We start from the raw sequence: 23,850 nt of genomic DNA, 5'->3' as shown, positions 1-23,850 counted from the left end.
TATCACATGTACATGAAGGAAGATTGATTAATCACTGATGATATGATCCTCAAAATCCTCGTCGTTATGGATTAGCATTTTGTTGACGAAGTTTGAACGTGAACCATAGTCTGTTCACTTTATAACCTGTAACAACTCCAAACAATGAGGTATATATAAAAGTTTTTAAGGCAGTTGCTTCGAAACTGATTATCCTCATTATGAATTCTGTGATTATCTGGATTTCGTTTTTGCAAATTGTTAAACACAAAAAGCTTCCTGCTCTCTAGTCGTCATCTTTGATTTTAGCGCTTTCTCATAGATGGTGATGAGATATCGAAATCGAAGAAACTATTTGAGCTGCTCTTGTTTCATGTTCCATGGATCGTTCATTACTGTTTGATTGTATAAATGCTATCATTAAAAGCCCGAAAGTGTTTTCGAAACATACGGTATTTTGAAGTAGCAACGGAATATGAATTGTGATATATTCAATAGAATTATCAGTATTCAGTGGCGTGAAAAGAAAATGATAAGAATATAATCTCAAATTACTAATTACTTGTTATGATGTGAAAACAAACAAGAACCAAATTTTCATCACTTCTCACTGTTACTACCTCAATTTTTTTAGTTAAACTTATTTTGTATAGTGTGCATAATGGTGCCTTGAACGTTGTATATACAAGGTGTGATAAGAAATGTAGGAATTATAATAAAGACCATTTAGAAATGGCCTACATCTGCTCTTTCGTAGCCTTCGCAATCTCAAAAATCGGCTCAAAATGCCTATCAGCGCATTCTTTATTTTAAGGAACAACCAAAAGTCGCACGAAGCTATATCTACGTTTTATATACATTTATTTCATGATTAACCGGAGAATCTATATGTTCTATAGTATTTTATTAGTTAAAATAACATTTTGCCAGAAAATTATCATCAGAAACTATCTCTCTTGCTATCTCTTCAAGCGAATAAGTTTTGGAAACACATACAATAGAAATTTTCTATTGTGATTATATTTAGTTCAGTATTCCAATGATAAAATATTAATAAATTACGAATACTACGCCTTTTCATGATCATCTAAAATAGCATATAGCAACTATCATATCTATTTAATTTGTTGTTTGTCAGTTTAGAATATTTCAGTTGGAAAATTTTATAAGAATAGCAAAGTACACCTCAGCAGTACACTTATTCCAATATAGGCGCGCAAATTTTAAATTTTTTTCGAATATATCAACAAGTAGTCAATATATAACCAATAGCTTGTATTATATTACATACATCCTGAATTATCCATCCTCACGCTTTAAGAATATATATATATATATATATATATATATATATATATATATATATATATATATATATATATATATACAGTGCTTTTCAGATAAAAGTATCCACCTTTAATAACTTTTGTAATACTGGTATTTAGAAAAAATCCAAAAGCACGTCAATTTATGTTGGAAGGGGCAAGCATTATGGCTTATTTAAACTTACTGGAAAAGCCACCCCCTCACCCCTAGCAGCATCCCCTTTATTTTTTGAAATTACTTGTCATATTTTTTATGTAAAATTTGGATACTCCTCTTTGAGCTGATTTCAAAAATGTATAATACTTGTAGGTTAAAGTGGTTAGTTTATGAGATAAACAATTTTTCTTTTAAGAGCACAAATTTTACTTATTATTTACTTTCACCTTATTTGCCTGTACTAAAATGGGTTGTACAACAGTTCAAACTCTTTAATCTTTTTAACTGTGCTATTTATTCTACTTAAAAAATCCAACAACAAAAAATTCTACTTTTTATTAAAGTTTGACATTGTCAACTAGAATTTGTAGTCACATTCTTTGCAAGAAAGAGGTTTATACTACCAAAATAATAATGACATGCAACTCATAAGTATGTAATTCAACTGATTGAGAAATTTACCACAACAGGGTCTGTTTGCAATAAAGTGCATAAGCGAGAGGGACTCGTACATAACGAAGCAATCCAAGTGGCAATTTTAGGGCAAGTCAGCTTAGAGGCTCAACAACCCCAATCGTTGTCAACAATAAGTAGAGCGATCGCTGTTTCATCTTCTACAGTTTTCCGAAATCTACACAAATTCAAGTACCACCCATACAAAGTTAAGTTGGTGCACGAGTTGAATGAAGATGATTTTGATCGTCGTCTAGAGTTTTGCGAATCAATGACGCAAATTATCAATAACAATCCACAATTGTTAAACAATATTTGCTTTTCTGATGAATGCTCATGGTCATTAAATGGCTTAGTAAGTAGGCATAATTATAGATATTGGGCTGAAAGTGATCCACATATTATGCGTGAATTCCATACACAACATCCCCAAAAGTTAAACGTTTGGTGTGGTATCCTAGTTGATGGATAGGTAGAAGGGGGCAGATGATGGAGTGGCCACCTAGGATTTAACACCCCTAGACTTCTTTTTATGGGGGTATTTAAAAACAAAAGTTTATGCTACCCAACCAGAATCTCTGGATGATTTACGAGAGAGGATAGAAAATGAATGTCGACAATTAAATCCATTTCAAAATAGATTATACCATTGTATGGAAGTGAATGGTACTCATTTTGAACACTTATTGTAACTTCATAATAAATAGCACAGTTAAAAAGATTAAAGAGTTTGAACTGTTGTACAACCCATTTTAGTACAGGCAAATAAGGTGAAAGTAAATAATAAGTAAAATTTGTGCTCTTAAAAGAAAAATTGTTTATCTCATAAACTAACCACTTTAACCTACAAGTATTATACATTTTTGAAATCAGCTCAAAGAGGAGTATCCAAATTTTACATAAAAAATATGACAAGTAATTTCAAAAAATAAAGGGGATGCTGCTAGGGGTGAGGGGGTGGCTTTTCCAGTAAGTTTAAATAAGCCATAATGCTTGTCCCTTCCAACATAAATTGACGTGCTTTTGGATTTTTTCTAAATACCAGTATTACAAAAGTTATTAAAGGTGGATACTTTTATCTGAAAAGCACTGTATATATATATATATATATATATATATATATATATATATATCACACGTCAAGACTCCATCAATTGTCTCGCTAAGATTACAATGTCTTGGCATTTAATGCAAACTCCGTACTTTAACAATTAACAATAACACTACTATATTGTGTGAATTCTAATATCTAATAATGCGTTCCAGAAGTATCTGAGAATACCCTTAGATCACATACATGAGGTATGATCTGTATTTAGGATAATTAATCTACAGATAGCGAGTGGGTTAATGATATCTGGATTTTCCATATCAATTGATAGCAACCATCTACCTTTAACCGATGAACGTTCATATCAGTTGAATATAATTAAAAACTTCATGAATGATTTTTTTTCAGAATTTGATGCTTTTCTTCATCTTGTAATAAGATAACCTCAGTATGGCTAAGGATGCTCAAGATCTAGTTTGGGACTATATTATATTTGTCATAGTAGTAGTCGCTACAACATCTGTAGCTATTTATTCCAAATTTTGCGGAGTGAAAGAAAAAACCAAAGCTGATTATGTATTTGCTACTGGCAAAGTATCTATTACAGCTATGATGTTGAGTATAGCCAGAGGAAATTTGGGCGTAAGATCTATAATAGGTTAGTATTAATTTAAAATCCTGACGGTGTATATTATCAAGGTTAGGTTAGAAGAAAGGCGTTAATTTCTATAATAATTACAAATTGATTAGATTATATTCAGTAATTTGGACTCTATTATGAAAAATATAGTTGTTCAAATGCGGTTATATAGTTGTTCCATAACAATTGTCTTTTGTACTATTAACAATGTTAACTGGTGAGTTGGAATTTTTAGAAACATTAATGATGTTCATACTGAACCCACTGTTCACACTACAACTACACCAACACTCAATAACCAAGTCAGACAGTGTAATTGTGAGTGTTGATGTAGAGGTAAACAGTGTGTTTAGAATATTGAAAAGGTACCTGACATGAATCGTTAACTCAGACAATTTCCCCATTAAGCCTTCCAAACATTATTGTTTGGAAAACAAAAAATTGTTCTAAAATTTCATGGGCAATTTTAGCTACATTACTATCGACAATCAGAAATTAGTAACTCGCTGAATCAAAACATTGGCTAGTATAGTAGTAATCGCACATTAACAATAATTATCAAAATTAAGATTATTACTCGACGTTTCTAACAATGCTAGCAACATTTCTTGACAATAGAAACATCTTTAGTTCTAGGTTACGCAAGTTTTTATATATAGCAGTTCTTAGTTTACATACAGTGTGTCTACTTATGTTGGAACCGCATGGAAAACTTTTTTCTTAGTGGTTTTAAGAAAAAAATTTATTCTTGATAAAAAGTTCTGCATGGTCCAAAAGTTAAGATGGAACCATCAGATATCAATTTTTTTAAGCAGCTTACGAGATTTGTCAAAAAATTTGAATTTTGTGCAAGAGTGAAGTATCTTCACTTTTTACAATTCAGAAAAATATTAGAGATTAAAGTTGTTTCGAATTACAAGTTATATTCAAATATGCAATTACAGCCATTTATTATGAAAATTCAAGTTTTATAACATTACAATAAAAATGGCAAGTTTACTGAAGAAAAAAAAGAACTTGTGTTAATTGTTGGAGACAATTACAAAACAAAATTTAAGGCTAGTAGTAGTATAGAAAATAATTTTAAGAATGAACACCGAAAACGGATTGCGAATGAAGACACTGAATTTGAAGTGATGCTTTCTGCCGTAGAAGGGCCAAAAATGTCATCAAGAAAAAGAGCCTCTGCAATTCAAACTACTTCAGATAGTAATGATGAAGTGGCAAATAATTTGAAAGGTGATAAATATCATGCATTTAAACCGCGATTGGTACACACATTACTATGAAGGGATTACGATATTTGTTTTGAATTCTGCACTCTGATCCAAGGAAAGTTGGATGAAGACCCGTTTTTTACAAGAAATATAATATTTTCCGACGAGGCAACATTTTTCTTCAAACGGAACCGTCTCATCACAAAATTATCGCTGGTCGTCAGTAATCTAAACTTTGTCATAAAAACTCGAAACAATTATTCTTTTAAAACGAATGTATGGTGTGGTGTGAAGAAAGATAAATTAGCTGGACCTTTTTTTCGACATTCTTTAAATGCCGCATAAAACTGCACGATCTTCCGTTATAAGAACGTATGACAACTTGGTTCCAACAAGACGGTGCTTCCATCTATAGTACATTAAACTTTAGGCTACTCCTTGAAAATATGTTTATGGAAAGGTGATTCACAGGTATTCAAATAGTTTTTGGCCTCCTAGCTACGCTGATTTGACTCCCTTTGACTTTTTTGATGGGGTTACTTGAAACAGCAGTAGATCATTTGGAGAAAAATATTTCTGAAGAATGCCAAAAAATTACTCCAAATATGATACGGAAATAATACAAGATTTGTCGAAGCTGTAGGACGTTGAATTAAAATTTATTACAACTTAAGTATGTTTGTTTCTGTTTAATAAATATTCTTTGTATGGACTTTTCAATTTCTATAATGAATAATTATTATGCATTCATTACTTATGTAAATTGCAAGGTTGGTCAAAAACAGTAATAAATAGAAAGGTTATCATATTTTAAACAGGTAAGAGGGATAAATTGTATCCTGCCAGAATAATTAATACGGAATGATTAGTAAATAACCACCTGAATTTTCAAAATAAATGGCTGTAATTGCATATTTTAATATCACTGAATTGTGAAAAATAAAGCTATTTCCTTAGCAACGCAGGTCTTATTGTCGCTATGAGTACAACATAGCCTACTAATTTCGAAATTCAAATTTAACTTTGATAATTTTCCAACTTGAATATTGTAATAATATAATTTTCCATCGTTTGCCCCGTCACAGAAGAAAATTGTGTATTATACACAAATTTCAGCTAGAATCTAGTACTTTTCACCTTTGTATAATGAATTACTATTGTTACTGGAATAAATGTTATCTAAAAACATCATCAATGTATGTATACATGCACTCTACCTCCGTTTTTCACGAAATCGAAAAGTGGAACTGAAAATTTGGAAGAATCACATGTTATATGCCCAATTCCATGTTTAAACTGTCTAAAAAATCAAAATTACTACTCCATGTTTAGAAATCAATATAACTGTTCGCCAATAGACTAAGTCATAAACAAGCATCAACATGAACACAACGAAATACATGAATTTAATTTTAGGAATATAAGATATATTTTTATTATAAAAACTCAAACAACTCTCAAAATATTCAAGCTTCAAGTAAAATTTATTACCGTTTATTTACTTAGTTACTTCATTTTATCGCTCCCATTGGGGAGAGAAGCTCCAAGTTATATAATCAAATATAAACTAGTCAATCAATTAATTGAATCAGGTTGCGTTATTACACATATACAATGCACTAATACCACTGAAAAAACATGTGCTAACCCAAACTTTCAAATGCCCAAAATATATATTCCTAATATCTTACCAACGGGAACTGGTATTTAAGCAAGGAACCACTTCCAGCTTATTCAAGGTTTTTGTGATTAAAGCTATAATTTACTTTTGAATGCATTAAAATGAACTAATATATGCAATTGATTTTCATACACTTTTAATTAGATTTTTCACTTCCCTTTTTCACCATAAATTAATTAAACTCCCATATATTTGTAGTATCAGAGATAATGAGGCTAATTTTTTTTTATTTCCATCTTTTTGAAGTGAATACTTTCCATTTAAATTTCCTATTACATTATTTGAAAGAATTCCTAAGAGAATTACCGGACATCTAAAAAAAATCAAGTTGCTTGAACCAGTAACATATTTAGTATTATATACTTGAAATTCGGCATAACTTGACTCCTCTCAGTTTTCAAGAACTATGACATTAGTGTAGTAAGAACATGAAGTGTCGTGAATAGACAGACAGTTGCCATAGTTTAACGACTTCAAAGTCAAATAATTTATCAATATCTAATCTCTAAGCATACCGCAAAATTATTGAATGAATGAATATCTCAACGAAACATCCTTAATTTTAATTTTTCAGGCTATCCATCTGAACTGTACTACAGAGGCGCCACAATGTGGGAGTCCTTGTATGGTATTCTTCTAGCGTATCCAATTGTATGTTTTATTTTTGTACCAGTATATTTTAGTCTCGGAATTACCTCGGTTTACCAATATTTAGATTTAAGGTTTAAATCACGTATAGTAAGATGTTTAGCATCAGGTACATTTATATTACGACAATTTTTATTGCAAGGAGTAACTGTATTCACACCATGTGTGGCATTGAAAACAGTGATAGGACTTCCTTATTGGGTTTCTATATTTGGAATAGGAGGTATTAGCATCATTTTCAATATTCTGGTAAGTAAAAAAGATAAATCATTTTCCCAATAATCAATGTAGGTACTAAGTCTAATTTTTAGTATAAAATGAGTTTTATAAATAAGGTCTGCATAAAATGTTCTACAATAAGTATTTTTTCTTGATGCAATTGGTTTGTATTCAAACATTCATTATAATTAGAACCATCAATATCAGAATAGTAATAGTGAATATTTATTCATTTTTTATGTTCATTCTTTAGTAGTCTTTATCTTCAACACTAACATATGGGGTATCATCAATTGAAAACACAAAGTGTCTAATGGCACTCTTCATAGAAAAATCTGTGACTCTAATTTCAACCGTAGAGACACGGACATTTTTAAAAAAGGGTGCCGAATGAAGCTTTCTTTATCCGTGTCTCTAGTTTCAGCCCTGAATGTTACAATAATGAGCTTTAACTCACGAATGAATACTGTCCACGGATGAATACTGCCCACGGATAAATTCCATCTACGGACAAATATCATCCACTCTTATTCTAAGCTTGCTGATAGTGCACATAAGTGACTAATATCTGTGGCAAATGGATGACTAAAAATTCAAATATATGTTTACTATCAATAATAATTTAGCAACAACATAATATTTTTCCTAGAAATAAGATAACATAAATGAAGAAATTGTTCATAAAGTAAAGCATGAAAAAATAAAATGATAAATAAATTCTTTTTAGAAAATAAACTTATTATTTTGAGGGGTTACTGTAGAATGTTTTTAACGGTTATTTAAAATTGTTCACAATTAAGAAGTAATGTGAGATAAAATATTTTGAAATATCTTTTCAGTATTTAATTTATCGTTAATTGTATCTTTTAGTATTCGTATCTAATCTCATTTTTTTCAACATTTATAAAATATATTTCAATTATTCTCAGGTTGTTTCACGGAATCAATTTCGATTAATCTTCTATATAAGGCTCTTTTTTATCCCCAAAACGCTTAAATTGTTACGCATTTGAATAAAAAATAAATAGGGAGGAATATTTTTGGAATATACTTTTCGAGAATTATCAAATTTTTATAATATTATATCATGTACATGTATGTATTTGTTGTTCTTCCCAATTCGTGATCATCAATTTTTCACAAATCACTTATTTCGTTGGAATAACCATCTCGTACAGAGTCAGTCGATCATTATTTCTGATCGCACGTTTTATATACATAGTGAGTTTTATATATAGAACGCCTCAATTATCTCAGAAACGGCTTGTATGATTCTTATAAATTTTTGTATGCAAGGGTCTTGTGATACGGCCGGTATTACGATTTCCTTTTTCCAGAAAAATAATGAACTCTTTTATTTCAAATGAATCAAATATTTTTCGCTTTTTGAAATCACTAAGAAGCAGTGTACATGATTCTTAAATTTCTAAAATCTTAACCTAACCTGACCTAACCTAACCCAACCCAACCCAACCCAACCCAACCCAACCCAACCCAACCCAACCCAACCCAACCTAACCTAACCACTGTTTGTTTTCTTAGTAGCCATAATATAAAGTTATTTGGAATTGAAACACTCATGTATACCAGCTATTATTCAATGTTTTATTTTTTACGAGAGGGTAGCGAAAAAACGTCAACATGCAACGAAATTAGAACTACTTCTGAAATCACCTGATTCTCACGTGCCAAGCAGTTCCGCAAACTGAACTTTCGTAAAGTTGTGGACTTTTATTACATTTCCCATAACGAGAGGGGTATTTCATAAAATAACCGTACATTTAATAAGAAATATGAAATAATTTATCATATTTACCATGATTATGTATAGTCACCGGTAATGTCATATAATCATCAAATTTATCACTTTTACCGTAACATATATACTAATGTAATGTATACAGGGTGTCCCAATTCAGAAATATGACATCTTAAAGTAATTTTGTTGGCTATTTTTGAAGAAGTTGTGTAAAATTGACAGATATCAAGTTTTTATTCATTGCCAATCTCAGTATAAAAAGTCACAATATCATGGAAACTGTTGTAAATCATTAGAAACTTTAATTAAATTATTTCAATGAAACAAGTGGCACTAGCGTTGTCACTTTTGCTTCTTAAGAACTTAAGAACGATAAAGAGAGGTCCAATGATTTGATGTATGCGGATCTTGGTGACTATTTAATAGATTCCTTTCTACCTATCAGTTTTCCTTGAATCATATTATTGAGATACTCAAGAACATGTTTTCCGAATTATGGAGGAGAATCGTCTTGATAGAACCAGATGTCTTACTCGGAATATTAGATGTACCGAGCTGGATAAGAGACCATTACGACACTAATCTTCTTGGAAGAAATCAAATCTACTACTATATACTACTACATTCGTTGTGATACGAGTATATCTACTTAGGACAGTTCCATATTTGTAGTTCCATTCCATTTTCGAAATAAATTTTTCTTGTTATTTGTTAGCAATAAACATTTGATATTTGTATCATCAAATCAACGAAGATGTTATATCTATTTAAATTTTGACTTTCTATATTGATTGTAGATAGTAATTCATAGATTCGAGTGTTGAAAAAAGATAGGCACTCGAGCTATTCAACTTATTTTATTAAGATTAGTCCATTTGTTATTATTATTGAAATAAATTCCATTTTTGAAGTAACTTCATACGATATAGATGCTTTTCATACTTTTATAGAGTGTTTATGATTGATATTGTCGCGTTGATATTACACAGAAATATGAAAAAATAATACACAAAAGTCATTAAACGTATAGTATTCATTTTTGAAAAATATTCAAAACACGTTCGATACAAAAACAAAGAGAAATAACTGTTTAAAAACAAAATAAAATTAATTTTAAACTTATGAAACAAGAACTAGATAGAAGGATTGAAACATCAAGATACCTAGCAAGAATAGTCACTGTCAGTTTCACCATTAACAGCAAGCTAATTTTATTATTATGACTTCTTCAACCACAATAGTAAGGATTGAAATTCTAATTATGCGAGAAGGGGCATGTGCTTTATTTTTAACAAAACTCATTACGAAAGACCTCCAATTGCTATAAGCAGAGTAAACAGAATTGTTGCAAAATTCAATGGAAGGCAATAACAACAGAAATTGCATCGCAACAAATTGTGAATCAGCTGTTTGTAGTGAGATTCTTGAAAGAAAAAACTCCACTCATACAAAGCTCAACTTGTCCACGAACTCTCATGAGATAATTCGGACAGACGCGAAGTCACAATACCTCATGAGGTATTGTGATTAAAATCCAGATTTATTTATGGTGTAGTGTTTCAACATTCAACACAATTGTCGCTATTGGACCCGGGCAAATCACCACTGGATTCAGACAAAAGAAACCCAGCGCTCTCAAAAAATTTATCTTTGGATATTAATCGTCAGGGCTAGATTGATATGTCCTTATTTCTTTCGCGGGAATTTAACAGCCAGACCTAATTGCGGTATTTCTTGATCCAAATAATGGGAAAACTGTGATCCCAGTCTCAAGATGATACACAACTACATTGTGGTCTCAATGTTCGAAGGTTTCTGGATTAATAATATTGTGAAGGACGGTAGATTGGAAGATGTGGATCAATGGAAGTAGCCACCGCAACTTCTCCGATTTTTTCTCAAGGACATTTAAAGTGGTTAACCGACCAGATAATTTCATACTCCAGATTATCCAGATAATCAATGGAATAATTACACAATAGACGGATAACTTGGCAGATGATTGACAACACTAAATCAGGGCAACCATCGTCTTCGCCTTTGTCAGATGGTGAAACGAAAGATAATTTGAACAATTCATCTAAGAAACCGTTTCGAATTAATAGACTCTTCAGTTAATTTGAAAATTATTATTAAAATTAAGTGTATTTCGATCAGTTTTCTCGTTATTTTATTGTGACTTTCTTGAATTATTTTTTTATAATCCATTTCCATCAGTTTTCTCGTTATTTTATTGTGACTTTCTTGAATTATTTTTTTATAATGCATGAAAAGCTTCATTAGACAATGTAAGAAAACCTAGCTTCGTATTTAAAAAATACTTTGAGACTTTCACGTCTGATGTTTTTGACTTATGTCAGCAGACACAGAATGAGCATTGTACGTTTTATGAATTTTGTGCATAACTCTATAAATCATAACCCTAGATTTTACGATTACTGATCGGAAAATTATCACTGAGAATCTAGTGAATTTAATTTTTATCGGCGCGATGAATTAATTCCTCATATTTTTTCCTGTTATCCAAATAATGTGTTTGTTTATCCGTGCACAAATTGATACTTAACAACAGATTCCCAACATAGAAATCACTTACATATATGACAAATGTTATGTACTCATAGCCTTCCTGTTTTATGTTTAATCTTGTGTAGAAAATAATATATATTATATCGTTATATTGTCAACTAGAAATTTGTATCTTTTAAAATGATAATTATCTCTGAAATTTGTGGACAATTGAAAATATTTTAGAAATAATTTATTTGCAAATAAAAGATAAGAAATTGATTTCATTTTCCAAAATACAGAACTATTTTCTGTAAAATCACTAGATTAGTGACCAATCTCAAACTGAATGTAATAAAAACGGAATATTAGTTTTTGATATTATATTTACCTGAGAATATATTATAACTTACTTTGTGTACTTACAAGTTAACCTGCCGGGGCAGCTGTTATATGAATTGTACAAAAAATTGTAGAGTGTAAAAACATTTTCGAGGAAGAATTTTCTCTGGTTTTTCAATGTTTTTCGTAAGAGGAAATTGAACGAAGTATGCCTAACACTGGATAAGCATAACATTAGTCTTTCACCTTCGATAATTTGTGATTTTCAATAGTTTCCATTAGCTCAAAGACAATTATTATAATATAAATTATCATTTTTATGATTATAGCATCATCTCAGTTCTTGTACAATCTAGCTTATAATCTCGAAAATCATTTAAAGGCAGAAATATTGGTTCTCATTACAGTATTGTTACTACTTGGCATCATTTATCTCTACGGTGTTTTTCTTCTTAATCATTATTTATCTCGAATTTCTATCATTGTCATAGTTTAACCAATGAATGTTGATGATCATATTATTATACTTTTATTTTTTAGGGTGGGCTCAAAGCAGCTATATGGGTAGATGTACTTCAAAGCGTTATTACAATTGCTGTGAGTCTAGTAATATTTATTTACGGTTGCATAGAGTCACAAGGATTAAGCAATGTTATAGATGTGAACTGGGTTAATGGACGCTTGAACTTTTTCAAGTAAGAATTTGTATAAATTCAAATCTATGTAACAATAATATACAGAGTGTTCCTGGTATTTATGCAAAAAATTCGGATGTGGAATAGATGACGTGCTGTAACATAAAAACATCTTCTCATACATCCCATCGTTTCTGAGTTATAAGTTTTTAATGCTGCGAAATCAGAACTTTCATTTAAATATATTTTCTAAATTAGACATTCGAACATTATGAATAAATAATTCTACATTACTATTTGAAGGCCAGAGGCGGCTCATGCCCAATGGTTAACAATCTGTAACTTTTACAGGGACAACCTGTACAATCCAAAGAAAGCAAAAAATAAATTTTTCAATCGATTTTTTAACAAAAAGGTACTCTTGATTTAACTCGATAACATTTAGGGCATAAATTTCAATTTTTTCGTTATGTAAGTAACACGATGCTCGATATTATATTTAATTGTGTTCCAATACCTTCTGTATTATTATGTTCAATGAATAATTACAATTTTTGATAATTTTCTTCAGAATGTCTCTTTATGGCAAACGGTTTCCTTGGCATGTACAACTATCTAAAAATCTACATATCTCCCAAATCACAAACTCTATGGAGTTCAACCTTTTTCAAAAAAATTGATGGAAAAATTAATTTTTGTTATCTTTAGATTGTACAGATTGTCCCTGAAAAAGCTAAGGGTTGTTAACAATTGGGCATAAGCCGCCTCTGGCCTTCAGATAGAAGTGTAGAATTATTTATTCCGTCAAACACACCACACGGGCATACGTAATCATCCATTAGATGTACTATTTAGAAAATATACTCAAATCAAAGTTTAAAGACTTATAACACCAAAACAAGGTGTCGTATGACATTTATGTCATATCATCTGCTTACTCCCAAATTTTTCGCATTGTACATTTTGTGTAGCTTTTTAAAAAAATACCAGAAGTATCGCTTTTATATGAAATGGGACTACCCAGTCTTACCTATTATTAAATACCCACTCTTACATTAGCAAGTAAAACTTATGGAAAGTGTCGACAGATAAAAATCCAATGCTAGCTCCTTTCTGGGGCCTTTTACTCTATATATATAATAATAGCACCCTCCATATGTTTTCTTTATGTCTGCAATTGCACTCGAGAGTGGTCTAGGTTAATAGCATTGTAATATTCTTTATGAATATAAATATTAAAAAAGTCTTCCAGCTCGAGTCTTTACCATAAAATATACTACTATTCTTGTTGATTTTTAATATTTGTGACGATTCTGTGCAAGTTATTTTTGGTCAAAATTTGTGAAGAAGGTAATATAATAATTAAGAGAACCTTCGAAGTGGAGGTAAATTTGAAACACGTGGAACTCCGTACAACTTACATCGCCAACTGACAGTCTGAGTTATAAATTAATTAGAATTGTTTTATGTATTCTCCTAGAGGCAGAGGAAGTGTTGTAGTCATATTATAGATAATATAGTTGTCAGCTTCGGAAGAATTCTCAATATTATGAACGCTGTCTTCTTTCTTCTGATAAAGGAAAAGGTTATTAATAGTTTCATTTAAAGGAGCTTCTATTATCATAGTTCATGAAAAATAAAGGAGGTTGCTGATTTTGTTGAGCGAGGAATTGATTTATAAAAAGAAATGAAGTCTGTGCAACTGAGTTGTTTGATTTTTTGCAATTCAGTATACCTACCAAGAAATAATATCAGATGAGAAATATTATAATTTTATTCCTCCAAGGAGCTTCCTGTTATCTCACTTGGAATGTGAATAGAAGTTGTACCTTTAGATATTCTGAATTATAATGTTATTATACTGAATAGAACAAGTGCAACTTCTTAAGTGACTTAATCTTATACATAATTTTATCATACCCACCGCCGCATGCCTCATTCTTTTTCCTCTAATTGTTGCCCATTTCACAGTTGTAGAGAAAGAAATAATATGATAACTGGGTAGTATTCTTTCTCCCTAAGTTTCAAATCTGGTAATGTCCATTTCTTGTTTAAAATAAAGCTTTTGAATCTAGTCCAAATGGTGACGGTGAAGGCAGATGATTTTAAGAGAAAACCCGAAACGTGGATAGATTCACCAGTTATCGATTTGGTAGTAAAACTCCAATATATTTTTAGCTTCAATCCAGATCCAACGGTTCGAGTAACAACAATATCAGCAGTATTAGGAAATTTATTTATGTCACTTTCCATTCTTGGATGTCAACAAAGTTTTGTTCAACGTTACTGTAGTATGGAATCTCAGAAGCAGGTAACAAAGTAAGTGAATCATAGTTGTTAGATATTATTAATTAATAATGGTGAAACAATTTTTTCTCTAATATAGGTCAACCATTTTGATCCAGTTAATTTATTATTTCAGAATACCACAAATGGTCGTTGAAGCAAGTTATTTTAGAGACGTTATTCACGATATTGAGGAGAAAATTAGTGAAATAAAAAGTGTTTTCATCCCTAATGATAGATATAGATTTGGAACATCTATTATTATCTGAGTTAGAGTTATTACGGAGACGGTTATATGATTATATCTACGTTTGTCGATGTTTGGGGGCTGAAACTTTTTCCGTAATATCAAATTCAGTTGTCTACTTGACACCAAACTCATAGGGATACCATTACCCCCTCCCTGCTTCTTCATTTATGCAATATAGCGTGCTTATTCTTATTAAAAGTGTGTCGTAAGACCTGTCGTTAATTGTTATATTCACTAGAGGTTGAGTCTTGAATAATGTTGATCCATATGATTTCAAAAATAATATGCTGAAGCTGAAGCATTGGGAGATACGATGCCGAATCCTCTTAGTTATTGTGATGGGATTTGTTTTTTCTATCAGTTTTTGATATTTCGTTCTATCTGTTCCTTTCTCAACTAAATATCCAGGTGTTTTTTTCTATGAATAATTCCCTACTAGAGATATTTTCGCAGCAAATTTCAAATGAACGATGAGGATGGATGTTTAGTAATCAGAAATAGATTTGCCAAAGTTGAAGGTTGAAAATTAAGTGGATCATTTGCATCATTTATTACTAAAGGTTTTAAAAGAACTGTGTTGTCTGCAGACTCATCTAAAATGTTTGTCATTAACGATATAGCTATTTAGAGATATATATCATTTATTCATTTGAAATCAATTTAATAATGTTGATTCAATGGTCAACCTCCTAACAGAAGAGTCATTAAGCATGGAATATTTCCTCAGCAACTATTATCGGATTTGTGATTTAATTCCACTTATCCATTTCATGCATTGGAAGTTTCCATAGATGGATGCACTACTAATATGTGAAACAAATACTCCTACTACAAGAAGAAACATTGATGGAATGATGTGATGACGGCGTTTATCGAGCAAAAAAGATATATTGGAGGGAAAATACAGAAAATCAGAGAGATATATACATAGAAAGGAAAATAAATCGTGTGAATTTGAGTGTGGACTATCATCCAAAATACAGAAAATATGAAAACTGAAATTAATATCAACTAACCGATGATGATTTATCAACAAAGTATGGAAGAAAAATGAGAAAAGTTTAAGGAGACATTAGATGTTGATAAAGATTTGGGAAGCTTACTTGAAGAATCAAATGATGATCAGTTAAAGGTATTGGAAGACGATATACTCTTCACTGGAATACATAATAAAATATAAAAAAATAAAATGGATATTGACTGAAAAAATTGATTCTGGTAGATTCTCAGATTAATAGATATCAATGAGAACAAATCATAAACTAAGAGATTGAAAAAGCTATGAGTATGGCGATTGTCCTGGTAAGGATACACTATCAGAATAAAAAGAGAATCATTCAGGAACAATAAAAGAATGAGGAGGAACGAACAAAAATTTGGAAGCTCGAGTGAGGATAGGAAGAATGAGAAAAAGGAATCCTTTCATTCATCAATAATGAGCTTTGTATTTAGATAAAGAAAATTAAGTTGTATTTTATAAAAACATGAAAAATGGTTTTAGAGTCCTCATGTACAATATGCCAGTAGTGACTGTCCTATTCAGTTTATCGTGGATAATGGGAATGGTCATATATGCGGCATATGAACATTGCGATCCTCTATCTTATGGTTACATTAGAAGCTTGGATGAAATTCTCCCTTTCTATGTTGAAGACCGATTCAGCTTCTTTCCTGGACTGTTAGGATTGTTTCTGGCAACACTCTTTAATGGGGCACTTAGGTATGTAACATTTATTGTATTGAATAATTTGATTGCAAAATATATATACTTTACAAAGCACAAGTTCAATTCGTCAATCAATCAAGGCAATATGAATATTCTATTAAGAATAGCTTCCAAGAGTAGATCGCATATGAGTTAAGTTCACTAGGATTTCTGAAATATGGTAAAAAAACAACTTCGACAAAATTTTTTTAGTGGTACGAGAAGCACTTTTTTTAACTATAACGAACTCTTTAGTATAATATCATAAAAAATGAATTTACGAATTGAAGGACCTTTTTCACATTATATAAATTTCTGTGGTAGTTTCCTCCACTTTCACAAGAAACTGTAGTTAAACCTGTTTATCTATCTGATAACTTCGATTCGTTAGGTACCATGCTACTGTCAAACTGCGCAAAAATCTGATATATGCTTGCATGTTTACAATTTGTGGGACCAGAATCAGTTCTGGTATTTAATACCTACAATTCCTATTCGATTAGGATGATGTCTATGAAATTGATGAATTAAATGGAATAGTTAATATAATAATACCTACAAACAACTGACAATATCATTTTAATTTTCAGTTTGAATGTGTCTCTTGTCAATTCTTTAGCAACTGTAACATTCGAGGATTTCTTGAAACCAATTCCAGCTTTGAATAAAATGAAAGATTACTACCAATTATGGACAATCAAATTCATAAGTGTTGCCTACGGGTTGATAATAATGGGGATGAGTTTTTTGGTCAGCAAGATTGATGGTGTGATAGAAGCGTCGATGTTAGTGACTTCGGTTACTTCTGGACCTCTACTAGGTGTATTTCTTTTAGCAATGCTGGTGCCAGTTGCTAACGGAAAGGTAAGTTTAGACAATCACAAATGTGATAATAAATCAAATTCTACATGCTAGCAAAATTTATTAGAAATAATCCAAAATAATGAGTATTGCATAATGGATATTTGTATCCATCAATTATCCTCCTGTAATTTTCTCAAGTTGATAAAGTTATCTAAAATATACGAAAAGATAATTCCTATCACTTTAGTCGTTGTGTGGAGAATGGTCGAAGAAACGTTGAAAGCATTTGTCGTGTAGATGAGAAGTATTGGTCCAGGTAGTGTTTTCTTGCTTGTTGATCATTCAAGTCAAGATAAGGTGAGTGGGGAGTTTAGTATTTTTCTTATAATAGTCTCTATCTTGGATATGCTAGGAAAAGCAGAATATCCTAACTAAAGTTTTCTTTGAGGTTTTGCATTTTAGATGCTCAATATCATGCATTGCAAGATATATGAAACATGTGAAAATCTGAACGAAGGCTGCAGGTGAATGCTCAAGCACTATGATGGGTAGTAACCAAATGGTGCCTGAGACAGTTAACAATAAGCGATTGGAGGCATATATTACTGACAGAGAACAGCAGGAGGGTGACTCTTGGCCTGCAATACTAAACAATGGAGCCACCTGGTATACAGACGAATGGCTTGGCCGGAGCAAAATTCTGTAGAGGACACTATCTTTGAGTACATTCTAATGGAGTATTAGCTGTGATGAAATGTGCACCTGTGAGACTCTATCGACCCCATAGAAACACAGTAATCTAGTGAGACAGTAGAGCTGCCGTACAAGCCATAAAAGCTGAAACGGTTTGCCCAAATCTTGTGCTAGTGTAAAAAATCCTACAATAACTACTGTGTGAATATCCAGCTCGTTCAGTCACCCAGACAACAAGAGCAATGTCAAGCGTTATTTGTTCACCAAATTGGGATAAGCAAATCCAACAATATTTCAAGAGCCCATTCTTGGTTAGCCAAAAGTGTTGCTCTTACTAGTCTTCTCGCAAAGTAGACAAATATGAATGGAAACACTTGATATAAGATAAGCTAAGAAACTCAAAGAGGCACCAAATTCGTTAGGCGCCACATAGCCTGACACGGTCATCTCAGACATCATGTCCTTACAATAGGCATCACGAATCATGAATGTGGCTGTTGCATAGAGGAGAAAAAAACTAATGATCACATTATAGGTGAGTGCTCGGCACTCACACTTGCAAGATTCAAGAACTTACAGTTTGCATTGTGACGTTAAAAGATTCAAAGCTTTTTAGCGCCTATCAGAGGTTCAATGTACGCAATGGTCCTTGACCACCTATTACCCAATTATGAACTATGAATACCAACACCTTCAGTTGATCCTTGCTTTTGTCTTTTCGAAGTGAAAAATAGTTTACTAAATTTTCCACTAATAGCTTTAGTGAATCCCATAAATCTGATTTCACTTATAATGATTTATCTATTATTTATTTGGAAAGTTTTTTAGCATTGATGAAGAGGGTCTATTCTATATTAAACGACATTTTGGTTTTGTCTTGGTAGTAGATTTCGAATGTATTTTTTGTGGATTTAACTTCATATTGACAAGTTGCTTTGATAACCCGCAGACACCCAAGACTATAGAATTTTCAATCTAGAGCTTTATTGAAATTTATTTGGAAGTTTTCATTTATCTATAAATTTGAAACTATCCAGTTTATTACATATTCACTTTTCTTGATGCCTCATGATATTTCCATAGTTATTTCATTATTAATAATGAAATAATAGTTTTTTTGTTCGTTATACAATTTTTCTGGGGCTTTACTGTACATGAGTCCGAATACGTTTATTTGGTGCAAAACCTGAAATACTGTCAGGTGTTATTAAATTCGAGCATCTCAATAAATTTGAAGTGGTGTACCGTGATAGAAGAAAGCTAATTATTGATATTATCTGTCAGTACTTGTTTATGTAATTGTATTATATTTCGTTGCTGAAACTTAGTGCGATTCTTTCAAGATAAGAAAAGTCAGAGAAATCGAAACAACGTAGCAAAATAAGGTCTCGTTATTCCTATTTTTGTAAATTGGGAGAATACGTTTTTCTATTAAAATATCGGTAGTTTCATTATCTGTTATTTTGAATAATGTTTCTTATAAATTTTACAATGTCTTCTTTCATTATAATTTTCTAGAATTTTTTGGTCACCATTGGACGTATCGCTAATTTGTACATTATCATTTCAGTATTACAGCTGAAATGCTCCTCTCTCATAAGTCTCTCATCAGTACCTATTCCTTCTTCTCTACTGGTGTTGTATCTGTAATTTCTCTCAGTTTTTTTGATATTTTTTGTTTCTTTTCTGCGACATCAAAAGTAATTAGTTAAACAATGGTGAAAATTTCAGGCTTTCCCCTCTAGACGCTTTGGTTATTGTTAATTATGTGCTTTTCAATCTTTTTTTGTTTGCAATAATGGAATTATATATTCATTTTGTTACTTATCTATTCTCCATCAATTTTGTCTACTATTCTTGACAGTATTTGTAAGTCTTCCTTATAATGTAATAAAATCATTGGATAGGATTTCGAAAAATGTCCTTTTCAGATGAATTTGTGGCACTTAACCATTGAAAAATTATATTTCCTACCACTAAATAAATTTCATCGTCACTTCAATTGAAATTCAGTTTTAAAGTTAGTAAGATAAGTTCACTATTCAACGCAATTTTCCAATTAAAATTATCCTTTGATACATTACCATCAGAATAATAATATATATTGAATGAAATTGAGAAAAATAACTTTGTAGTAATATATTTGATTATGTACAATGAATTTGTTCACAGGGTGCAGCATTTGGAATTATAATTGGACATTTGATAACTTTCTGGATAGCCATTGGAGCATTTGTAGTATCTAAACCACCTACGCCGTATCTTCCTTTGAAAATTGATGCATGTAATGATACATTCTTTGGAGCTCATATACAGCGACCCAACGATATAATATACAATCCCTATTTAAATGGAAACCTAACTACATATCTTGAAGAGGATCCTGCAAATACTGAGTAAGTAACTAAAATAGAAGTGACTGCTTATTGGAAAAGGCACGACTCAATGTAATTTTATGTAAGAAAGTTTTATATTCAGAGTTCGGTTGCGTGGCCAATTGAGAAGCTAATTTATCGCTATTGTTTGGTAACAAGTATTTCTAACTACTAAGACTACGAATGAGAATTCGTCAGTTTTTTGGTTGGAAAAATATGGAAGATTGTTGCACTCCTGTAAATTTCACGCTTGGTTCAAAGAAATCGTTTCTCTTAATATTGACCCGAAAAGCTCTAATTTGTTTGTGAATGTTCTAGAAATCAAGTCAGCTTATATATTTTATTCTAACAATACGAATAAAGCAATAATTCGGGTCATTCTAGGACTATTCTCTAATCAGGGTTATTCCAAAGCTTTTTGCACATTTTTTAACAATATAGCGTCTACACAAATACAAACACAAATCTGCCTACTCCTTGGAATTTCACCGAGGAAATGGAGAGCTGAAACAAAAAATATTAAATGATTGAAATAGAAACAACAAGTAATATGCTCACCATCACTGCTTAGTGATGACTTAGGTAAAGACCAGTAGTGATTTTGGTAGAGTCCACGGTATTTTATTTCTGTTTCAATATTTTTTTTCTTCAGTTTTGCATTCCGTTCCTTACCCTCCAAATTATTCTTCATTAAAAAGTTTGTAGCTCAGATCCTCATATACAATATGTCACTATAAAAAAGGAGAATACTGAAAAATCGTTTCCTTTTCTCGACAAATAATTTATCAGAAAAGAAGATAATAAAATTTTAATTGACTGATATAGGAAACCAATAAGCTCTGGAACATATATCAATTGTCATTCATATAACCCACCTACCACTTAGACTTAGAATTGAAAAGAACCTTAAAACTTATCCTTCATATCTTTTGGAATGAATTCTGTTTAATACATCTGACACTGACTTTGACATCGCACTAATGTCACCTTTAAACGTCAATTTCGCCATTTCCATCTCACTTATTCGTACCCTTCACCATATATAAAATCAGATACTCCTAAACACAACACAACACAATAACAAGGAAGCGTACAGACAAACAACAATAAATTGCCCAACGTAGTATGTGAAATTCTCTGTTTAAATTTTGACAAGAAGTACATTGGTCAGTCGAAGAGGTCATTCACCAATCGTATAACATCTCACAAAACCGATAGCAAATTAAATTTTGACAGGTGTTCATTAGCGACATAGGTCTATAATGAACGACATAATATGAATTATGCATCTGCCAAAGTTTTGACATCTAAGAAGAACTACAAAAAACGTCTATTTTTAGAAACAACAACATATATTAATCAAAATGATCAATGCACTGATAAGAAATCTGATTCAAATAACCTCAGTGTAATCTATGCATATCTCTAATTTTTGGAAAAACAAATTTTATAAGAGAAATTCAATGCCAACGACAACCAATCAACCTTACCTAAGCTTAATATCATTCATAATCGAACCAATAAATATTCAGCTCTTTATGTAAGACTATTAAAATTTAATGTCATTTATCAAATATTCAACATCATTCGCAACATCCTACCCTAATCTAGCCTATAAAAATTCAATGTCAGTCATAATCTAATCAATGAAGAGTAACAACTACTTCTATAACAACCATAATTAAAAACCTTATATTTCCATCAATCGTCAATTTGAAGATGAATTTAATGTTTTTTTAAGAGAAACAACAAAATTTGAAACGTGATAATTCTCAACTAATTAATTAAAGTAATTTTCATTATTGTTGAACTTTTAAACATATTTATATATAGTACTCAACCATAATTTCAGTCCTAGACGATGAATATATAAATGAGCGCACGGAAATATATAAGAGTATTTTGTGTTTAGTTTTGCCACAATCCCACTACCATTACTATATTATGTTTATTTTATGATATTATTATTAATTTAAAGCGTGATTTTTCATTTAAATAGTCAAATAATTTCTGAAACTCACAATATACCAAAAAAAACGGTCATCCAGATACTTATTATTAATTGCTTACTATAAAATGGGATATTAATTGTTAAATTATGATTGGATTGCAATTACATGTGGCGCATTTTGTTTGTATCAAATACCAAATAGTTTTTGAACTAAAGCAAAAGAAATTACAAACTACTCATATTGTTTTCTACATAATGGTAAATTTCAATTTCATTTCTCTCGATTTATCATCAATTGTTATTTGTTTGTAACTATTACCATTTCTGATATTTTTTTATATTCTAGGAATCCTTTGTATACCTTATATTCAGTAACGTACATGTATTACACGTGTATAGGTTGTATAGTAACAGTTATATGTGGAACAATAATATCATACTTCACAAGAAGTGATTTGGACATATGCAATGAAAACCTAATACACCCCGTAATCTGGAAAATAAGGGATCTTTTTCACACGAAGAAAAGTTTCAATGTACAGAGAATACACGAAGATAATGAAGAATGTAGAACAGGTGCCACTGATGGAAAATGATAATGTACAATAATTTTATAGTAACTAATTCGTAATTCGCAATTCTCCAAGAAACTGATTTAGTTCCGTTCGAGTTAAATATATTTGCGCATGTTGTGGAACTCTTCAATCATACGATAAACAGACAGCTCCTCGATTATTTATCCCCTATTATCGTTTTTGTAATAATTATTATATTTTTTTTTGTTTTTAATTGGTACCTCGTCCCTGCTACAAATTCACTCTAAACTTAGAATTATAAAATAAGTTATGATATCTAAATCAATAAATGTCTTATATAATAGTAATCGTTATTTTTTTCATTGCTCCCATTATTTTGAGATATTATTCGTAATAATGCACAGATTCAGAATGAATGTGAAGTGTCATAAAATTATATACAAAAACTTATATATTCTCAATAATTTAGGAGAAAATCACACTATCAGATCAGTTTTGAATGTAACTTACTAAATTGAGTCTCTTTTTTTTATAAGTAGAACCTAGGTGTTCTCAAACAAAGTCAAGTGAAGTACAAATTGTTGTCTATATCTATATGTATATTCATGCGAAAATTAACATGTTTACACAAGTTTT

General features: G+C 31.0%; 1 protein-coding gene across 2 annotated transcripts in view; it reads left to right on the top strand.

Moving 5' to 3' along the window:
• The window catches only part of LOC130444750 (sodium-coupled monocarboxylate transporter 1-like), a 45,920-nt gene extending 22,363 nt beyond the window's left edge, over nucleotides 1-23,557 (top strand). For both annotated transcript variants that reach the window (XM_056780029.1, XM_056780031.1), the window contains 8 exons: nucleotides 3,374-3,623; nucleotides 7,078-7,400; nucleotides 12,520-12,674; nucleotides 14,793-14,933; nucleotides 16,652-16,870; nucleotides 17,446-17,719; nucleotides 20,525-20,748; nucleotides 23,025-23,557. In XM_056780029.1, the coding sequence (XP_056636007.1) occupies nucleotides 3,416-3,623; nucleotides 7,078-7,400; nucleotides 12,520-12,674; nucleotides 14,793-14,933; nucleotides 16,652-16,870; nucleotides 17,446-17,719; nucleotides 20,525-20,748; nucleotides 23,025-23,274 (1,794 nt within the window). In that variant the 5' untranslated portion in view covers nucleotides 3,374-3,415 and the 3' untranslated portion in view covers nucleotides 23,275-23,557. The remainder of the gene's footprint in view (nucleotides 1-3,373; nucleotides 3,624-7,077; nucleotides 7,401-12,519; nucleotides 12,675-14,792; nucleotides 14,934-16,651; nucleotides 16,871-17,445; nucleotides 17,720-20,524; nucleotides 20,749-23,024) is intronic.
• The last annotated feature ends 293 nt before the right edge of the window (nucleotides 23,558-23,850 follow it).

Source organism: Diorhabda sublineata, chromosome 5 (assembly GCF_026230105.1).
Source record: "Diorhabda sublineata isolate icDioSubl1.1 chromosome 5, icDioSubl1.1, whole genome shotgun sequence".
NCBI lineage: Eukaryota > Metazoa > Arthropoda > Insecta > Coleoptera > Chrysomelidae > Diorhabda > Diorhabda sublineata.
The sequence above is the reverse complement of the archived record's forward strand: the minus strand, read 5'-3'. Positions and strand labels throughout refer to the sequence as shown.